The following is a 16,997-nucleotide window of genomic DNA, read 5'->3' as shown; positions in this document are numbered from 1 at the left end:
TATCTTTAACAGCAGCTCCTGGCTTAGCTTTTATTAATGAATATTGCAGCTCAGAGCATTTGGGAAATATCCCAGACTCCAGGACTGCTTTGGGAAGAGCAAGGGAACAGCAAAACCCCGAGGAAGGGAACAGGAACAGTGAGGATGTTACCGTGTTTTAGGAGGAGCCTCAGCTGCTCTGTTACTGCAAGGGCCAGGCTGTGAGGAATTAGGGTCCATCCATCTGCTTCCTGATGTCTAAGCCACACTGAAATCAGTAATTCAGCAGCTCAGGGTGGGGATGTGCGGAGGAATTTCTTCAACACTCCTGCAGCCGTTCCCTGCAGAGCTCCCGAGCTGCCCTCACCTGGTCCCAGGGCACCCTGGGCAGGGGCACAGCTCGGGCTGGGCAGGACTGGGATCCCTCTGAGGGCACAGCACAGCAAGAACCCACAAAGTGGGAGTGTCTGGAGACTCCTGGCACAACCAAGCCCAATAAAACCAAACAATGTCTTCAGGAAAAGCCAGGTGCTGAGTCAGATTCCCAGAAGGAAGCACCTGTGTGAGAGAACACCTCCAGAGCCAGGTAAGGCTCTCCTGTTTGTGAGGTCTCCACTTGGGCAACCCATTCAGCTCACTCAGCACAACACCCAGTGCATGCTCAGAGCAAAAACCAGTCCAGCAAGAGCCAGGACAGCTCCATCCACAGCAAACAACTTCCTGCAGACAAAACCCCTGGACTCATCCCATGTGTGGATGTGAACCAGGAAACAGCAAACTGGGAAGCTGCTGAACAAACTGGGCTGACAGGCCCCACCCAGCTGGTCCGAGGGCTCCAGACACAAAATCCTCCCCAGAGACCCTTCCCAGCCGAGAGAAGGCAGCATTTACCTGTTCATGGCTCTGAAATCCTCCCAGGAAACACATCCTGGTCCTGTGCGCCAGCAGGAAACCCCCAGGGTTCCTGCCCCAGGGGGTGAGGGAAGGCCAGCGGGCAGGAACGGAGCCCTGCAGGTTATCCTGGGGTTTGCACTGAAATGGGCAAGTGCAGAACTGGTCCTTCCGGTCCCAGGGTCAGAGGCTGGGCCACCCTCCATCCCTGAGCTGATCCTGCAGAGCAAACCCCACATCTGCTGCCACGAGCTGGTGACACCACAGGGACAGCCTGGGAACTCTCCCCCAGGCTCAGCTTTTCCAGAGCTCAGGTCCAGCATCACGCCCTGGGAGGTCCAGGTTTCCCTGCAGGACAACAAACCCTTCCCCAGAGGCTCCTGCATTTGCATCCAGACACCAGCCTGGCATTCAGGATCCCCCTGGAGCCACCAAATGGATGGAAATGTCCTTGTCCATCTGGGACTGCAGGATCCAGCCACCCCCTGTGCAGGATCCCCAGGCTGATGAGAGCAGGAATGTAAAAGCCACAGCACAGTAAAGAGCACAACTTTTACTTTATAAAAAAAACCAAGCCATAACATTTAAGGCCAATGAGTGCAATAGAATCCCATAAGACACCACAGGTGAACCAGCTTCAGGGACCATCGAGTTGACAGTCTTCCTCTGGGTGAGTTTTTGGGGGGCTTGGGGTTTTTTCTGATAGTTTAATCCTCACATGCTCACTCCTCACACCCAGACCAGCCACTAAAATGTGGATCTGCTCTAAACCAGGGACTGCAGCTCTCTGCAAGCTCAGCTCACCCCTCGTTTCCAGCTCAGCCCACAGAGCTGTGTCAGCGTGACCCACGTGAACCTCAGCACACAGCTTTGAGGAAACTTGTCCAAATAACAACGTACAAACCCAGGAGAAGCAGAAGCCAAGCAGGTCCCTCAGGACGGGCAGCATTTGGAGGGAGGTGACCTCACACAGCTCCCCTGGGAGTCCCAGCCTGGCCTTGCTTCAAGTCTTTCCCTTGTATAAACTCGATTTCTCATCAACCAACAGCTTTAAACACAAAGCAGGGAGGGGAAGCCAAATCCAAGGCTCAGTCCCTTCCCTTCGTCTTTGAAATATCTCTGTCAGTGTCTCCAGGTGTGGTCTCAGTAATGCCCCTGATTCCTGGAAGCACACTCTGAAAACAGCCAGTGATTTACAGAAACAGGCTCTAACAGGGACTGCAACTGTCCATTTCAAAGGGTTTTGGCCTTTTAAAGAAGCCTGAGAGCTCCTGAGAGGAATTAAATCCTTCCTCCCTGCCCAAACCTCTGAAGAGCAATCACAAGCTATAAAATAAAGGCACATTTCAGCTCAATTAAGGCACATTTCAGTCCAACTGAAGCACATTACAGTCCATCTAAGGCACAAAACCATGGTCCACACTGAAGCCCAGGGCCTGTTTGGGCTTCCCTCTCCCCAAAATCCAGTGGGTGTGTTTAACTTTTGGCTGGTAAATTAAATGAAGCATTTTCTGTTCCTGTCCAAGGGCACCCAAAGCTCCAAACAAGTCCCATGGCTCGCCGTGTTTACTTTGTGATAAACAACCAAGTGGCAACACCACAGATGCAGCTTCCTCCTGCTGCAGCCTCAGCTGGCACCGAGCCCTGGGGCAGCAGTGCCCATCTCCTGGCCCCCAAGGCCTGCCAAGGGAAGGACAAGGTGCTGAGTGCCCACGGGGAAAGGCAGGGCCAGCAGTGCCTCACAAACCCTCTGCTGACACTCTCAGGAGCCTTTCCTTTGAGGCAAACCAAGGGGTTTGAAGGGATTTTTCAGCAGAACAGTCAAAGAGCCCAGTTCTGAACCACACAGTCAGGAGTGAATCAAGTGCCACAATCCTGCCCCAGGCTCTCCAGGGGAAACATGGACAGAGGAGTGGCGAGAGCTGCAGGCAGTGTGAGCTCCTGGGCTCCAGCAGAGTGATCCCCATGGTCTGCTCATGCAGGGGCAGCCCAGCAGCCACCCCAGCCCCAGCACTGGCCCTGAATCAGGGATGAACCAAGAGGCACAAATTGAATGAGCTCCACAGAGCTGAACCTTCTCCCCAGGCAGCAGCAGGGGACACCAAGGCTCGGCAGGGAAAGGCAGAGCTGCCCGCTGAAAACACCATGGGTGGAAGACTTTGGGTTGATGGGACCAACACAGGCACTTTAAACAGAGATTTGGGTCCCTGCAGAGCAGGATTCAGCCTGCACCTCAACATCAGCACCAGCACAGAGACACCACAGTTATTCCCTATCCAAGTTCACTCAGGCAATGCAGGAAGCAGAACTGTACAACAGCTCCTCAAAGCAGGGAAAGGGCTGAGCCATGGAGCTGCTGGAGCTAACTGTGATTTACAGGAATCACAGAGGCACAAGTTCTCTGCTACTTCCTTGTCCATCTTCTCCTCCCTGGGCACACATTCCACCTCCAAGTTCATTAGTTCTGCAGTTTGCTTCCTTGATTGTCCATAAAAACCAAAATATCCAGTGAAGTTCAGACAGCAGGAGGAATCTGGCTTCAGTAAGGATCAGGGAAGACTGAGAAAAAAAAAAATTAAACTTGGCACAAGACGCTCCACATGGAAGGAGGAGGATTGTGACTGCAGCACAGGCTGGAATGCCTCCTGCTGCTCGGGTCCTTTAACAGTACACCTGGAGCAGAGGTGCCCCCGAGGAGTCAGTCTCTGTGTCCTGGAAAGAGGAATCTCTGCTGGCTGGAGAGCCTTGGGAGGAGAGAGAAGAGAAGAGACGGTGCCATTAGCCCAGGGGAAGCACAGCAGCCTGGCACTGGGGAAGCAGCTGCCACACAAGGCTTTGTGTACCATGAGGGAGGAGAAAGCCACACAAAGCCATGGCAGGGAGCAGCCCTGCCTGCATTGCAGCCATCTCCCAGGACAGAGCTGCTGTGCAGGAGGAAACTTGTCTTGTAGCCCTGGGCTGCTCTCTGGGAGGATAGAGCTCGGGGCAGCCCTTCCTGCTTCCCTTTTGCACAGTTCCTTTTGTTCCCAGTCTCACCCAGCTGTGACCTCTGGCAGTCACACCCCAAATACAGCCCCAAACTTTGTCAGGGTACACAGAGACTGAGAGCTCTCAGGCCAGGTCCTGTGCAAGGACAGGGAACTTGGATTTCACCCTTTTCAGAAAGATCCACCAACCCAGGGAGTGTCTGAGCTCCATCACCTCCAGAGCCCAGGAGAACTGAGGGGAGCCTGAGGAGCAGGGTCAGTTCAGGCTGTGGAGGTGAGGACACAGACGGGGGGGCTCAGGCTGTGTGGAGGGTGAGGACATGGAGCAGGGTCAGTTCAGGCTGTGTGGAGGGTGACGACACAGCCAGGGTCAGCTCAGGCTGTGTGGAGGATGAGGGCATGGCCAGGGGGGCTCAGGCTGTGTGGAGGTGAGGACATGGAGCAGGGTCAGCTCAGGCTGTGTGGAGGGTGAGGGCATGGCCAGGGGGGCTCAGGCTGTGTGGAGGTGAGGACACAGCCAGGGGAAGCTCAGGCTGTGTGGAGGTGAGGACACAGCCAGGGGAAGCTCAGGCTGTGTGGAGGTGAGGACACAGCCAGGGGAAGCTCAGGCTCTCCCCTGCAGCCAGGCCCAGCCCCAGGTGTGTGTGTTACCTGCGCTGCTGTGCCGCCTCATGTTCCTGGCCAGCACATCCGCCGGGGTCTCCTCCGAGATCTGCACGGCCAGCTCTGCAATGCAAACCAAGAGGGGCTGAGACAGGGAAGGAGGATGGAAAGGATGAGTCAGCACCAAGGATCCTGCCAGGGAACACCCTCAGGGAACAGCACAGGCACAGTCTGATTCTTCCCATTGCTTCCGCCATTGTCCGGACAGTCTGAGCTGTGTCCTTAAATCCCAGGAGCAGCCTCTCTGCTAATCTGGGAAGCACAACACCCACACGGTTTGATCAGGGACTTCTGGATATCTCCTTGCTCCCACACTCAGCTTTTCAAGGTTTTTCTACAACAAACTGTTATAGCCTGCTCTGGAGCTCAGACATTTGAGGCTGCTCCCACATGGAGGAAGAAGCAGAAGCTCTGGTGCTGTGGAACAGCCCTTCCCTCCTCTTTGCAGGAATGTTCACTGTGTGGAGGTGGTCTGGGCTCTGAGGACACACTGTCACAGAGTCTAGGGGTGCCATGAGCCAGGCAGCACATGGGAGAGAGCCAGCTGAGTAACTGGACATCCTCGGGCACGAGCAGCTCGTCTGGTCCTACCAGTTCACTTTGACTCACCGTTTTTCTGCCTCCCTCAGATGAGCACGGGCAGGAGCAGCAGCAGCAGCACAAACCCATCTATTGCTCAGCACAAACCTCACGGGCAGGCTCAAGAAAGCCCCAGCACAGGGAGGAGGGTGAGAAGCAGAGCTCTGCACTCACACAGCCCAGCAGAAGGTGCCCACTGGGGCAGAGCAGCCTCCGGCCCCGCCCCAGTGCCACAGCTCGGTGGCTGTGCTGGCACTGCCCTCCTGCAGCACCCAGGGACCCCCGGGACCCCCCGTACCGTCCTGGCTGATGACCATGGACTCCAGCATGGTCTCATTGCCGCTGTCGGGCGCGGTGCCGCGGCCAGACGCGTCCTGCTGGCCCTGGCTGCAGATGTGGGGCCGCACGCGGCTCTTGCGGGTGCTGATGCGGATGATGCCCCGCACCAGCCGGCACTCGGCGTCCTGCTCGTCCAGGTTGTAGTCCTGAGTGATGCTGTTGATGAGGTCCGAGATCTTGTTGGTCTTCTCCAGGAAGACGGTGTCCGAGGTGCACTTGGCCAGCTCGTCGATCTGGTGGACGCTGAAGAGCTCCGTGAGCTTCTTGAAGATCAGCACGTCGATCTGCCTGCTGGACATGGAGCCGTTCAGCTCGCTGATGTCCACGTCGGACTCGTGGAAGGAGTAATACTCCTCTGAGCTCCGGTGGCTGCTGGGGAGCGCTGGCTTTTCTATGCTGTTCCTGAAGGGCTTCTCCAGCAGCTCCTTGCAGCAGGAATCAGATTCCACGTGGTGGTTGGTGTTCCTGTTTGGATAGACAGGGATGCCCTTCAGCTTCACGTCTGGGTAACTGAAACTGCTGCCCATGCTGGACTTTTTGATCTGGTTCCCGTTCTTCTCAGCAGGAGAGGTGTTGGTGGGGCTGTTTGGCAGCCGCCCATTGTAGTCTCCGTTCTTGCCATCATCTGTGGAGGCCTCAGCGGGCCCTGGGTAGGGAATGCAGACACTGCAGTCCTGGAGGCAGCCCCCACACGTCACTATGCAACAGAAAACGGCCTTGTACGTGTTCCAGGCCTGAGACAGGGAGGAGCAGCAGAAGCCCTGGTTTGGGGGAGCCTCTGCCGTCCCAGAGATGAAGGTGATGGTCTCTGCCTCGCGGCCGTTGGGGTCTTTGAGCTCGGCCTTGCGCCCTTTCCTGTCCCGCATCTGCTGCGCGCGGCCGCGGCCGGCTTTGCTCTCGGGGCCGCTGAGCACCTCGAGGCTGACATCCGTGTCCCTGCTGTCCCTGGAGTCCCTGGCTGCGCGGGCCCGCAGGGGCACGGCCTCCGGGCAGGGCTGCTCCCTCTGCCGGGCGCCGCTCAGCTCGGGGGGCAGGCGGCTCCTCCGGCCCAGCATGGCTCGGCTCCGGGGCACCTGCAGGACACAGGGGGGATCAGAGCAAGCCAGCACCACCTCAGCGAGCTGCCCGACAGCACACAGGGGTCTGACAGCCAGAGCTTCCCAAAGCCAACGACTCACAGGAATATTTGTGCCAGGACTCGCGCTGCTCTCACTCGGGGCCTGCGTTCTGTGCTTCTCCCACCACCCAAGCCTTGCTGCCTCCTTTGGGTAGCTGCTCTCATCAGAAGAGAGATGCTTAAAAAGGGCTATTTTCAGACATCAAAATCCCTGTAACCTTCAGAAGAGTTTCCTCCGCGCAGCTGGAAGAGGAGTGAGCTCCAAGCAATGAAGGAGCAGCACAGCTGGAGGTGGAGCCACTGACAGGCTCCAAAGGGAAAGTTATCTTTTTTTAAACAACTTCCCTTTGTCTTGCATTCCTCGGGATTAGGCTGGGCCCTGACAGCACTTATCCATTTCAAAACACATCGTGCCCAGGAGGAGATGACAAGCAATCCATCATTATGCAAGCTGCCAATTCCAACTCCACTTATTTGCTGCTATTTCAATTTAGAGGATTTAGCAATGACAGCATTACCAACACTAATGATTTTTGCCAGTCATGCTAAGGTTGGGCGATGTCAAAGACTTCCCTATGAAAACCCAACGTCTTCATCTGGATTAAGGAAAAGACCTTGTCAACAAGTCGGTCCCAACTCACCCCTTGTGGGAACAAAACCTTCACAAACCCTACAGAAACAGAAAGCCCAGAGCAGACCGTGCTCAGCTGTGCCAGCACAGCTCCTCCAGGTCTGCAGGCAGCAGGGAACTGTTCTTACACAGAGCCCATCACGTTCCCTCTGCACAGAGCCAACCCTCACACTCCGGCACGTTCATTCTCCCTGGTTTTAATCTTTTTATTATTAAAGCTCAGCTTGGGGTGGTGTGAGGGAAGTCGGGTCAGGGCTGTCACTCTGCACTTCTGCTGTGCCTTTATCCCAGGCTGTGGTGGGTCCTGGAGTTCTCCATGGTTTCCAGGCTTCTTGGCTAACGCTGCTTGCACCTCCAAGAGAGCCTTTCAAATACTAATTAGGGTAATTAATAAGCAGTGAGAGCCCAGCCATAGTGTAAGTGTTGTAGGGCTGTCCTTGTTGTTTTACTGTGGACTTTCTATAGGGCACCTCAAGCATGAATAAATAAATCTGTCAGGCCTTGTTAGAGCCCTGCCTCTTTCTCCCTGGTTTTCAAACCCAGAGTCACATTTTCCCCACAAAGAAACTGGCCCAGACTGAAAGCCAGGCAGTTACAGCACACCACTGCTTTCCAGGAATATTTTGGCTCTGTTACCTTATGAAAATTCATCCCAGGAGCTCCCTTTGCCACATTCCTGGACAATATGCAAAATAAAAAGCATATTTTTATGGGAACTGCTTACTGGGATGTTTCTTCTCATTCCAAGGCCTCAATGAGAGACCCAACATCTGCATGGGACAGCAACACCAACAGACAATATTCTGGGATTTCAGAGCATCTGGGACAGAGAGAGGAGCATTATTTCAGCTCTGAGGAGGAGACCTGCAGGCACAGGTGCCAGAGACACCTCTGGGCTGGCCCATTCCCTTCACAGCCCACACCTCTGAGACCTCTGGACCACATGGAAAAGTTCCTCAGGAGCACAGACAGGACACAGCTCCTCGATCCAGCAGCTCCCCAGCATAGGAACGGGCTGGACCAACACCCCCAGCCATAAATAAAAGCTCAGACCACAATCCACATCCAAATGTTACTCACACGATGGCTGGGAGCTTCCTCTGCTCTCACACAGGCACTGGGAGTGACTGCAGGTCCCTCCAGAGAGCCTCAGCATCTGCTCCAGAAGAGCCAGGGAGGATCCACAAGGGGTTTGCAGCACTCAGAGTTAGCCAGGGTCTAAGATCTTCATTGTTCAGAGGGCGGGATTTCCCTGGAAAGTTTTAGAAAAGCTCAGTTAAGTTGTGAATCTCCGGAACAATGTCACATCCATCTGACCATAACCACGCTGCTGGTGCTGCTGGCAGCTAGGCAATGTCTCCTAAATTCAGGAGACAGGATTTACACACTGATGCAGCTTCTCTGAACTCTGTGGAAGCATCCACAGCTGGGAACTGTCCTAAGGAGCCTTGCCAGGAGCTGGAGGTCACCTGTTAAGCTCCTGCTCTGCCGGCACCAGAGGGATGGAGATCCCAACCCGGGGTAAGTGTGGATGCAGCACTGTCCCTGTGCATCCTTGGGGACCCAGCATCCCTCCGGCAGCTCTCTGGGATACCAACAGCCTGCCCGAGGAACTGCCCCGTGCCAAACCCTCCCTGTGCCCCCGGCCCAAACGCCCACCCCGTTCCAGCTGACACCCAGGGCTCCACCAGGGCAGGCAAACAACGTTCGACCCTTTTCCCTCCCAAACGAAAGGGAAGGAGAAGGGGAGGCCTACCTGGGCACCAAGGGGAGCTCCCTCTGCCTACCTTGGCCCCAGCATGAGCTCCAGGCGGGGATTTTGGGGAGAGGAGACGCTGGGAACAGGAGCAGCAGGAGCAGCAGAACAGCCCCGTCCCCGCCTGCCCCGCTCCGCACCGCTCCCACCGCGCCCCCGCTGTTTCCAGCCCTGGGAATCAGAGCCGGTCCCAAACCCCCGGGAGAGCTCCGGCCGCCCCCAGCCTGCCCAGGGACACCGGGACCGGCCGGCGGCGGCGGGGGCTGCCCGCACCGGGGCTCCCTGCGCGGGGGCAGCCCGGGGGCCGAGGGGAGCCCGCCGTGGGGGGACGGACGGGCCTTCCCCCCCTGCCTGCCTCCGTCCTTCCCTGCCTGCCTCCCTTCCTGCCTGCCTCCGTCCCTGCCTGCCTCCGGTCGCGGCCTGCGGCTGTCCCGGGCCGGGCCGGGAAGCGCCGGGCGGCGGGGTCGGGCCGGGCCCGGGGCTGATGCCGGGGCCGAGCTCAGGTCGGGCTGGGGTCGGTGCCGTGCCCGGTTCGGGGCCGGTGTCGGGCCGGGCTCGGTGCCGGCCGGGCCGGGCCGGGTCTCGTTACCTGCGAGCCGGGAGCGCGTCCGGCCCCGCCTCACCTGGGCCAGGTGCGCCACGTGACCCGGACGGGCCGCGCCGAGGGACAGCAGAGCGCGGCGGGCGAAGCTGCTCCGGGGCCGGCGCGAACCCGAGCAAACCGGGCAGAGCCGGGTACAAACGGGGCACACAGCCGGTACAAACCGGGCACAAAGCCGGCACAAACCCGGGTACAAACCGGGCACAAAGCCGGCACAAACCCGGGTACAAACCCGGCAAAAATCCGGGCACAAAACCGGATACAAATCCGGTATAAACCCGGGTACAAACCCGGACAGATCCGGGCACAAACGCGAGCAAAAACCTGGGTACAAACCTGGCACAAAACCTGGTACAAACCCCGGCACAAACCCTGAGCACAAACCTGGGTACCAACCCAGCACAAATCCAGGCACAAGCCCCAGTACAAACCCTGCTCCCTCTGGCCCCCCAAAGGTGCGTGCCCCAAAGCCCCTCGGTGCCAATTACCAAAGCCCTCCGTCCCAATTACTTCCCCGAGGGTCCCTGGGCCCACCCCGAGTGTTCCCACCCCCGACGATCCCTGTCCCGCGGTGTCCCAGTCCCAAAGAGCCGGTGATTCCCTTCTGGGGTCGGATCCTGCCCCGGAGGTTTGCAGGGCAGCGGGGAGGGAGCCCGGTGGAACAGCAGCGGGGCACTGAGTCTGCTGCTGGACTCCAAAAGGATGGTGGGACAGGGAGCTGGGCCAGCCCAGGAGTCCTGGGCCTTAAACCTGAACTCCTGATGCACGATTCCTTCCCTAAAGCTGCCAGGATGAAAGAGCAGCGCCCGAGTCCCTCCTGCCCTGGTAACTGGGACACCCAGGAAAAAACCTGGGGAGAGGCTGGGAGGGAGGGCACGGCGTTAATTATTGCTGCCTGTAACGAGGCTTGGCTTTTCTGGAGCACATCCCAGCGCGGGGCTCTAGTGGGGCTGGAGACGAGGCCACTGCTCATCCCTGGGCTCTGATTCCGTCCTCCTGCATCCCCAATCCCCGTGTCCCTGGGCAATGCCAGAGGCTGCGCTGGCTCAGGATGCAGGGTGGCGTCCCGTCCTGGTGTCTGTCCCGGTGTCCGTCCTGGTGTCCGTCCCCGTGTCCCGTCCCCGTGTCCTGTCCCTGTGTCCCATCCCGGTGCCCCATCCTGGTGCCTCGGCAGAGCGGCACTGCCAGGGAAGGGAGAACAGAGGGAGAGCAAAGGGAGAACGAAGCTCTCACCGGGTTTTTGTCTCACCGAGGTTTATTCTGAGCGTTGCTAATTGCAGCCTCCTCTGCTAAATCATTAATAGCTCGGCAGCCTGAGCAGGAACCCTGCAGTGCCGGAGGGGTTTGGGCACTCATGGCCTCAGGGCAGGGACATTTCTGGTCTTTTTCCACGATTTGCCTTTACCAGCCCCTGTCTGCTCGCTGCTGGGATGTGCTGGGCCAGCCTGGGGACACAAAGGCTGCTCTGGGGGCTCAGCCTCGCTGCCCCATGTCCCCAGCTCACCTCCTGGAACAGCTGCTCCCCCTTTCCATGTCCTTCTCTCGCCCTGGAGCAGGGCCTGGAGCTGGGAAGGCGTCAGGCAGCGCAGACATGGGGGGTGACCCAAAAAAGAGATTATTTGTGATCAGGCAGTGACGGAGCAGGCGCCTGCTGAGCTCCCTCCAAACTCTGAGGTTCCAGGGTTTCATTCTGGGGAATGGGGGAAGCTCAGGGCAGGACACCCCCCGGCCCTTTCCCCTCTTGGGGGGACCCTTGAGGGTCCAGTTCCACCGGATCAGAGCAAAAAAATGAGAGGAGGATGCTCTGTTTAATTCCTGCCTGCCCACACAGTTTTTGGGCTGGGGGCAGAGGAATCATGGAAAGAGCTTTAACCCCAGGGTGGAGCAGCACTCCTCAGCTTCCACAGCCCGTTTCCAGCAGCATTTCTATGGGATAGATGAAGGTTCGATCCAGCCTCCGGCTTCCCCCCAGCCCGGAGAGCAGCGTGAGGAGCTCGGGGAGCGCCGGGGCCGCGCTCTGAGCCGGGCGGGGATGCGCGGGCAGCCGGGGGATGGGTCGGGATGGGATGGGATGGAACGGGATGGAACGGGATGGGACGGGATGGGACGGGATGGGACGGGATGGAACGGGATGGGCCGGCCGCGGGGGCCGAGCAGTGACGCAGCAGCAGTCGCTGACGCTGCTCCGGTGCCTGGCAGACGCGTGGCAGCCTGGTAGGAGCAGGGATGTGATGCAAAGCACAAGAGATGGGGGTTTTTTTTCCCTCCTAAGGTAAGGAAAGGAAAAATGTCACCAGCCCCGTGGGCGACATCCACGGAAGGCCTGGATGTGGTTCTGCCTGAAACAGATTTAGGCACGGTTTTGTTTTTGGCTCAGGCTTTTATTCCAGTCTGGGGGTGGGATGAAACCTTGACACCTGGTTTCTGTCATCTCTGCTGCTCCGATGCGGGACCCACGCAGCCACACGCAGATGCTGCTGCCGAGGATGACATTCCAGCAGGAGGAGCCCCAAAATCCAGGCTCTGGATGGGGAGAGCAGGGGGGCAGTGGCACCCCCCGCTGCAGCCCCCTGCCCCTCCAGCCCACTGCCAGCTTTGTTAACACCGTGTAATCCACAGTGACGGTGGCAGCGACCTTGCCGTGACAGCCGCGCATCCAAGGACGCTCCGGTGCGGGGACAGCCCGGCCCAGCCCGGTCCAGCCCCACCCGGACCCCCAGCGACCCCGCAGTGCTCTGCGATCCCACCGGCCCCAGCTCCGCATCTCCCTCCAAGGGAGGGCACTTTTCCAGCCCCGGTAACGCCCCCGGGCCGGTGCCGTACCGAGCTGTACCGAGTCCGGTGTCCGGGACCGGTACCGCGCCCAGACCCCTGAAGGTGCCATACCGGGCCAGGGCTGTACCGTACCGAGCCCGGGGCCCATCAATGCCGGTACCGCTGCCGTACCGAGCCCGGTGCAGCACCGAGCCCGTAGCGGTCCGGTACCGGTTACCGGTGCCGCGCCCAGCCCGGTGCCGGTGCAGTGCCGGCCCGTACCGAGCCCCGGGCCGCGCCGTGCCGGTCCGGGCTCGCGTGTCCCCCACCCCCTTCCCCCGTGCCGGTGCCGGAGCCGCCCCCGCCGGGGCCGAGCCGCGCCGCCGGCGCCGCCCCCGGGCTATATATCCCCGCCGCATCCCCCGCCGCCGCTCCCGCTCCCATGGCTGCAGCGGCGGCGGCACCGGCACCTCCGAGCCCCTCCGGCGGCGACGCGCAGCGCCCGTCCCGCGGCGGCCCCGGCGGCGGCGGCGGCGGCGGCGAGGGCAAGAGCGGCGGCCCGGGCGCGGTGGAGCTGGCGGCGGCGCGGCGGCGGCTGGTGGCGGCCGAGGGGCGGCGGCGGGCGGCGGCCGAGCTGGAGGGGCGGGTGCGGCAGGTGCACTGCGCGCTGCTGCACGCCGAGCTGCGCCTGGCCGCCCGCGCCGAGACCCTGGGCCGCCTGGGCGCCGGCGTGGCCCAGGCGCAGCTCGCCCTGGCCGCGCAGAGCCAGCGGCTGCAGAAGGGGCTGCGCCGCCGCCCGCGGCCCCGGCCCGGGGCGCTGCTCGCCGCCGCCCGCGCCCTCCGCAGCTGCGTGCCCTGGGCCCCCGCGCGGAGCCGCGGCGCCGCCGCCGGCACCCCCGTGCGCCGCCTGCCCGCCGCCAGCCGCGGCTCCGCCTAGCGCGGCCGGGGGCTACGGGGGGCTGCGGGGGGCTGCCGGGCTCGGGGGGACTCGGGGGGTTTGAGGTGTGGGGACACGGCGGGTTCTGGACGCCCTGGGTGTGGGGGACCCTGCAGGATCTGGGGGAGCCCGTGGTGCGGAGATCCGGTCCTTCAGAGGGTCTTGGGAAGGGTAAATGGTGGGGACGCGGGAGGTTTGGGGAGCTGGGGGGTCTGGGGTGCTTGAGGGGGTTTGATCCTTGCGGAGCCAGCGGGTCTGGGGGCTCTGAAAGTGGAGGGACGCCTGGTTGGGCTCACTGGGGGAGCTGTGGGAGCCAGGGCTGTGGGGGGGTCCAGCAGGGCCTGGGGTCCTTCAGGGAGTCCTGGGGAGTCTGGTGGGTTTGGGACTCCTGGGGTCGGGGGCACCTTGGTGAGTGTGAGGGGCCTCGGGGACCCTGCTGGATCTGGGGGACCCACCTGGTGTGGGGCAACCCAGCAGGGTCTGGGGAATTCGATGGGCTGGAACCCAATGGGTTTGGGGGTCCCAGAGGGATCCTGCAGGGTGGGAGAGGTCTGAGGGGTCCACTGGGATGGGACCCAGGGGGCTGGAAGGGCTAAAGCATCCTTGAGGGTGCCAGGGAGATCCTGCAGGGTCCTGGGGACTCTGTGGGGTGGGGGTGCCCAGCAGGGTCTGGGGACCCCGGCAGTGGCCCGAGGGGTCTGATGGGGGGAGACTTTGGGGTATTTGGGGTTCCAAAGGGGACCCTGTGGTATTGGGGCACTCCAGGGGACCCAGCAGGGCCTGGGCACCTTGGGGTGCCCTGAGGGTTTGGTGGGGAGAGCATCCCTGAGGGCTGTGGTGCTCGAAGGACCCTGCAGGGTCAGGGTCCAGGTGAACTGGCAGACTGGGGGGACACAATGAGATTGGGGGTCCCAGCAGGATCTGGGAACCTCCCTGGGACTGGGAGACCCCTCAGAGTCTGGTGTCCCTGGAGGATCGTGCCAGGTTTGGGAGTGTTTACAGAGGAATCTGCTGCCAGCGCCCCCAGCCCGGTCTGGGGCCGTGTCCCCCTGAAGGCAGCAGGTTCTGGGGCAGGGCCCCTTCCCCGCCTGAGCCCCCGGGAGGGGACCCCGGCCCTGGGGACGCTGCTGGCACTGTGACTCACACAAGCAAGGCTCGGCGAGAGCGGAGCGGGCTCGGGGCTGTCGCACCTGCAGCACCCCGGGCGGGACAGAGCGGGACGGGAGCGGGGCTCGGGCTCCACCGGCACCGTTCACCCCAGCGAGCGGAGTCTGGGACTGCTCCGTGACCGACCCAACCACGCGGGGACACCGAAAGCTCCCGGGGCTTCCAGCAGCGTCCTTGGGGACACCCAATGTCACCTGGAGCAGAGGCGGCGGCTGCGGGCTGGCAGGAAGGCACGGGGAGGCGGAGATGGGCTCGGGGTGAAGGGTCCCTGTATGGATGAAGGACCCCTCTCCGAGATGAAGGACCTGTCTCTGGGATGAAGGATCCTCGTCCGGGATGAAGGATCTTCCCCAGGATGAAGCATCCCCCCGAGATGAAGGACTTCTCTCCGGGATGAATGATCCCCGCGAGATGAAGGATCTCTGTCCGGGATGAAGGACCTCTCTCTGAGATGAAGGTTCCCTGTGCGGGATGAAGGACCTCTCTCCAGAACGAAGCATCCCCGTCCGGGTTGAAGGATCCCCCGGGATGAAGGATCTCTGTTCGGAATGAAGCATCTCCCTCCGGGATGAAAGGACTTCTCTCCGGGCTGAAGCATGTCTGTCCGGGATGCAGGATGCCCCCGGGATGAAGGATCTCCCTCCGCACTGAACGCTGTGCAGGGCCCTGGTGCCGCTGTCCCCCAGCCCCGAGCCGGCCTCAGGACGGGCGCCGGGCCCGGATGGATCGGCCCGGTCCCGCCGGGCCCGGATGGATCGGCCCGGTCCCGCCGGGCATGGCAGAGGCTCGGCCGGCCCCGCTCCCGCTCCGTGCCCGCCGCTCCCGGTGGCCGAGCCAGCAGCGCCCGCTCCGCCGCTCCGAGCTCCGCATGGCGCTCCCGGCAGCTGCATGGATCCCCCGGAAAAACTGAGTCCCTCCGCTATTTATTTATTTAAATTTAAAATACCAAAACCCCGGGTTTGGGCTGGGGTTGGGGGGGGGGAGAGTTCACTAACCCCCTGCTACTTATTCATTTATTTATTTATTTAAATTTAAAATACCAAAACTCCGGGTTTGGGCTGGGGGGGATTTCACTGTCCTCCTGCTATATATATATGTATATTTATTTATTTATTTATTTATTTACATTAAAAAACCAAACCTCGGGTTTGGGCTGGGGTGGGGGGATTTCACTGACGCTCTGCTATTAATTAATTAAATTATTTATTTATTTATTTATTTATTTAAATTTAGAACCCAGCCCCCGGGTCTGGGCTGGGGTGGGGAGGATTTCACTGACGCCCTGCTATTAATCAATTAAATTATTTATTTATTTATTTAAATTAAAAACCCAAAACCCCCGGGTCTGGGGTGGGGGTTTCTCTGACGCCCGAATGTGCCGCCCTCCCTCCGCTGGTGTGACAGCAGGTCTGTTGTGTAACCCCGGCTGTGCTGCCCGCACCGTGCTGCCCGTGCTCTGGAATAAACTTTGATATATATTTTATTCATGACGTGCGGTGTCCTCGAGTGCTGGTTGAAATATAACCGGGAGGGTGATTAGAATGAGGATTAGCAAATAAGCCCTGGTAATGGCATGTAATTAATACCAGAGTGGATTTCTCTGATTATCAGCCTCTTCCCTCCTCTGAGTGTGTGGGGAGATGGGGAAGAATACGTTCAGAATTTCTGCAGCAGGACATCACTGCTATATATAAATATAAATATAAATATATATATATATATGCCTACAGACATGGTCTGTTCTGAAAAACTCACATAAGAGGACAAACAAGGCAAACTTGGGTGACAAACAAGGCACAGCTTGCACATCAGTACCTGCAGAAAAGAGAGAGCAGGGAAACACCCAAGCTCCCATCCTGCCTTTGCAGCCCCACGCTGAGCTCTGCCTTTCCCCTCTAATCCCAGGCTTTGAGCTGCTCCTGGGTTTGTGCTGCCCAGCGCAGGGCTGTGAACGCTCTGACACCTCTGGTGCTCCCCAGCTCCTGCCCTTTCCCTCCCCAGGGCCAGGGAGATTTTCCTGTGTGTAATCCCAGCTGGAAGGTGATTCCAGAGCCCAGAGCAGAGTTTGCTGCTGAGAGCAGCTTAGGGGTCTCAGCCAGGAGAAGAGACACATTATCTCTCCTGGCTTTCAATTAATAGTATGGAATGCACAGCTTGGCCTCAAATCCCTTGATTTTTTTTTCCCTTTCTGTGGTGATTATTTGCAAATCAGCTTTTGACCTGATTAGAGTGGAACCGACTTAGAGGAAATGCAGGGAAAGACCTTAAATGCATAATAAATCAACTCCATTAAAGGAGAGAGGCCAAAATCATTAAAAAATCCCTGTGTGTGCTGGTTGCTCCCCACCCTTCAGTCTCAGCAAGGATACAGTCCCATCCCACTCTGTATTCCTGGAGTATCTTCAGCTGGAACATGACATCCATTACAATTCTCACATTGATTCCCATTTTCCTCCAGGACGGGGAGGCTGATGCAGGCTGTGAGCACAGGAGGGTTGGTGGGAGGGCAAGGAGAGCCCTGCAAGGGGCTGGAATGAGGATGCCTGTGTGCCCCAGGGAATGCCAGGCCCAGGAGTCCAAAGGGTGGGGAAAGGCA

General features: G+C 59.5%; 2 protein-coding genes across 2 annotated transcripts; one reads left to right on the top strand and one right to left on the bottom strand.

Moving 5' to 3' along the window:
• Window positions 1-3,194: 3,194 nt before the first annotated feature.
• Window positions 3,195-8,298, bottom strand: KDF1 (keratinocyte differentiation factor 1). The gene is made up of 4 exons (XM_054292366.1): window positions 8,267-8,298; window positions 5,398-6,511; window positions 4,509-4,583; window positions 3,195-3,614 (listed from the first exon to the last, which is right to left on the bottom strand). The coding sequence occupies exons 2-4, from the start codon at window positions 6,491-6,493 to the stop codon at window positions 3,532-3,534; spliced, it is 1,254 nt and encodes a 417-aa protein (XP_054148341.1). The 5' UTR covers window positions 6,494-6,511; window positions 8,267-8,298; the 3' UTR covers window positions 3,195-3,531.
• A 4,170-nt stretch (window positions 8,299-12,468) lies between these two features.
• Window positions 12,469-13,234, top strand: TRNP1 (TMF1 regulated nuclear protein 1). The gene is made up of 2 exons (XM_054292194.1): window positions 12,469-12,643; window positions 12,750-13,234. Exons 1-2 carry the CDS (start codon window positions 12,469-12,471, stop codon window positions 13,232-13,234), a joined length of 660 nt encoding a protein of 219 aa, XP_054148169.1.
• The last annotated feature ends 3,763 nt before the right edge of the window (window positions 13,235-16,997 follow it).

The sequence above is a fragment of the Melozone crissalis genome, unplaced genomic scaffold, assembly GCF_028551555.1.
Source record: "Melozone crissalis strain CALT ecotype California unplaced genomic scaffold, PUWL_Pcris_2 ptg000108l_1, whole genome shotgun sequence".
Classification (NCBI taxonomy): Eukaryota; Metazoa; Chordata; class Aves; order Passeriformes; family Passerellidae; genus Melozone; species Melozone crissalis.
The sequence above is the reverse complement of the archived record's forward strand: the minus strand, read 5'-3'. Positions and strand labels throughout refer to the sequence as shown.

Excerpts from the sequence above, each read along its gene's own strand:
- TRNP1 (XM_054292194.1), top strand. The coding sequence starts at position 12,469 with ATGCCGGTACCGCTGCCGTACCGAGCCCGGTGCAGCACCGAGCCCGTA. Across the intron at positions 12,644-12,749 it reads CACCCCCTTCCCCCGTGCCG|CGGCGGCGGCACCGGCACCT; the intron begins GTGCCGGAGCCG and ends CCATGGCTGCAG.
- KDF1 (XM_054292366.1), bottom strand. The coding sequence starts at position 6,493 with ATGCTGGGCCGGAGGAGCCGCCTGCCCCCCGAGCTGAGCGGCGCCCGG. Across the intron at positions 4,584-5,397 it reads CATGGTCATCAGCCAGGACG|AGCTGGCCGTGCAGATCTCG; the intron begins GTACGGGGGGTC and ends TTTGCATTGCAG. Across the intron at positions 3,615-4,508 it reads GAGGCGGCACAGCAGCGCAG|GCTCTCCAGCCAGCAGAGAT; the intron begins GTAACACACACA and ends TCTCCTCCCAAG.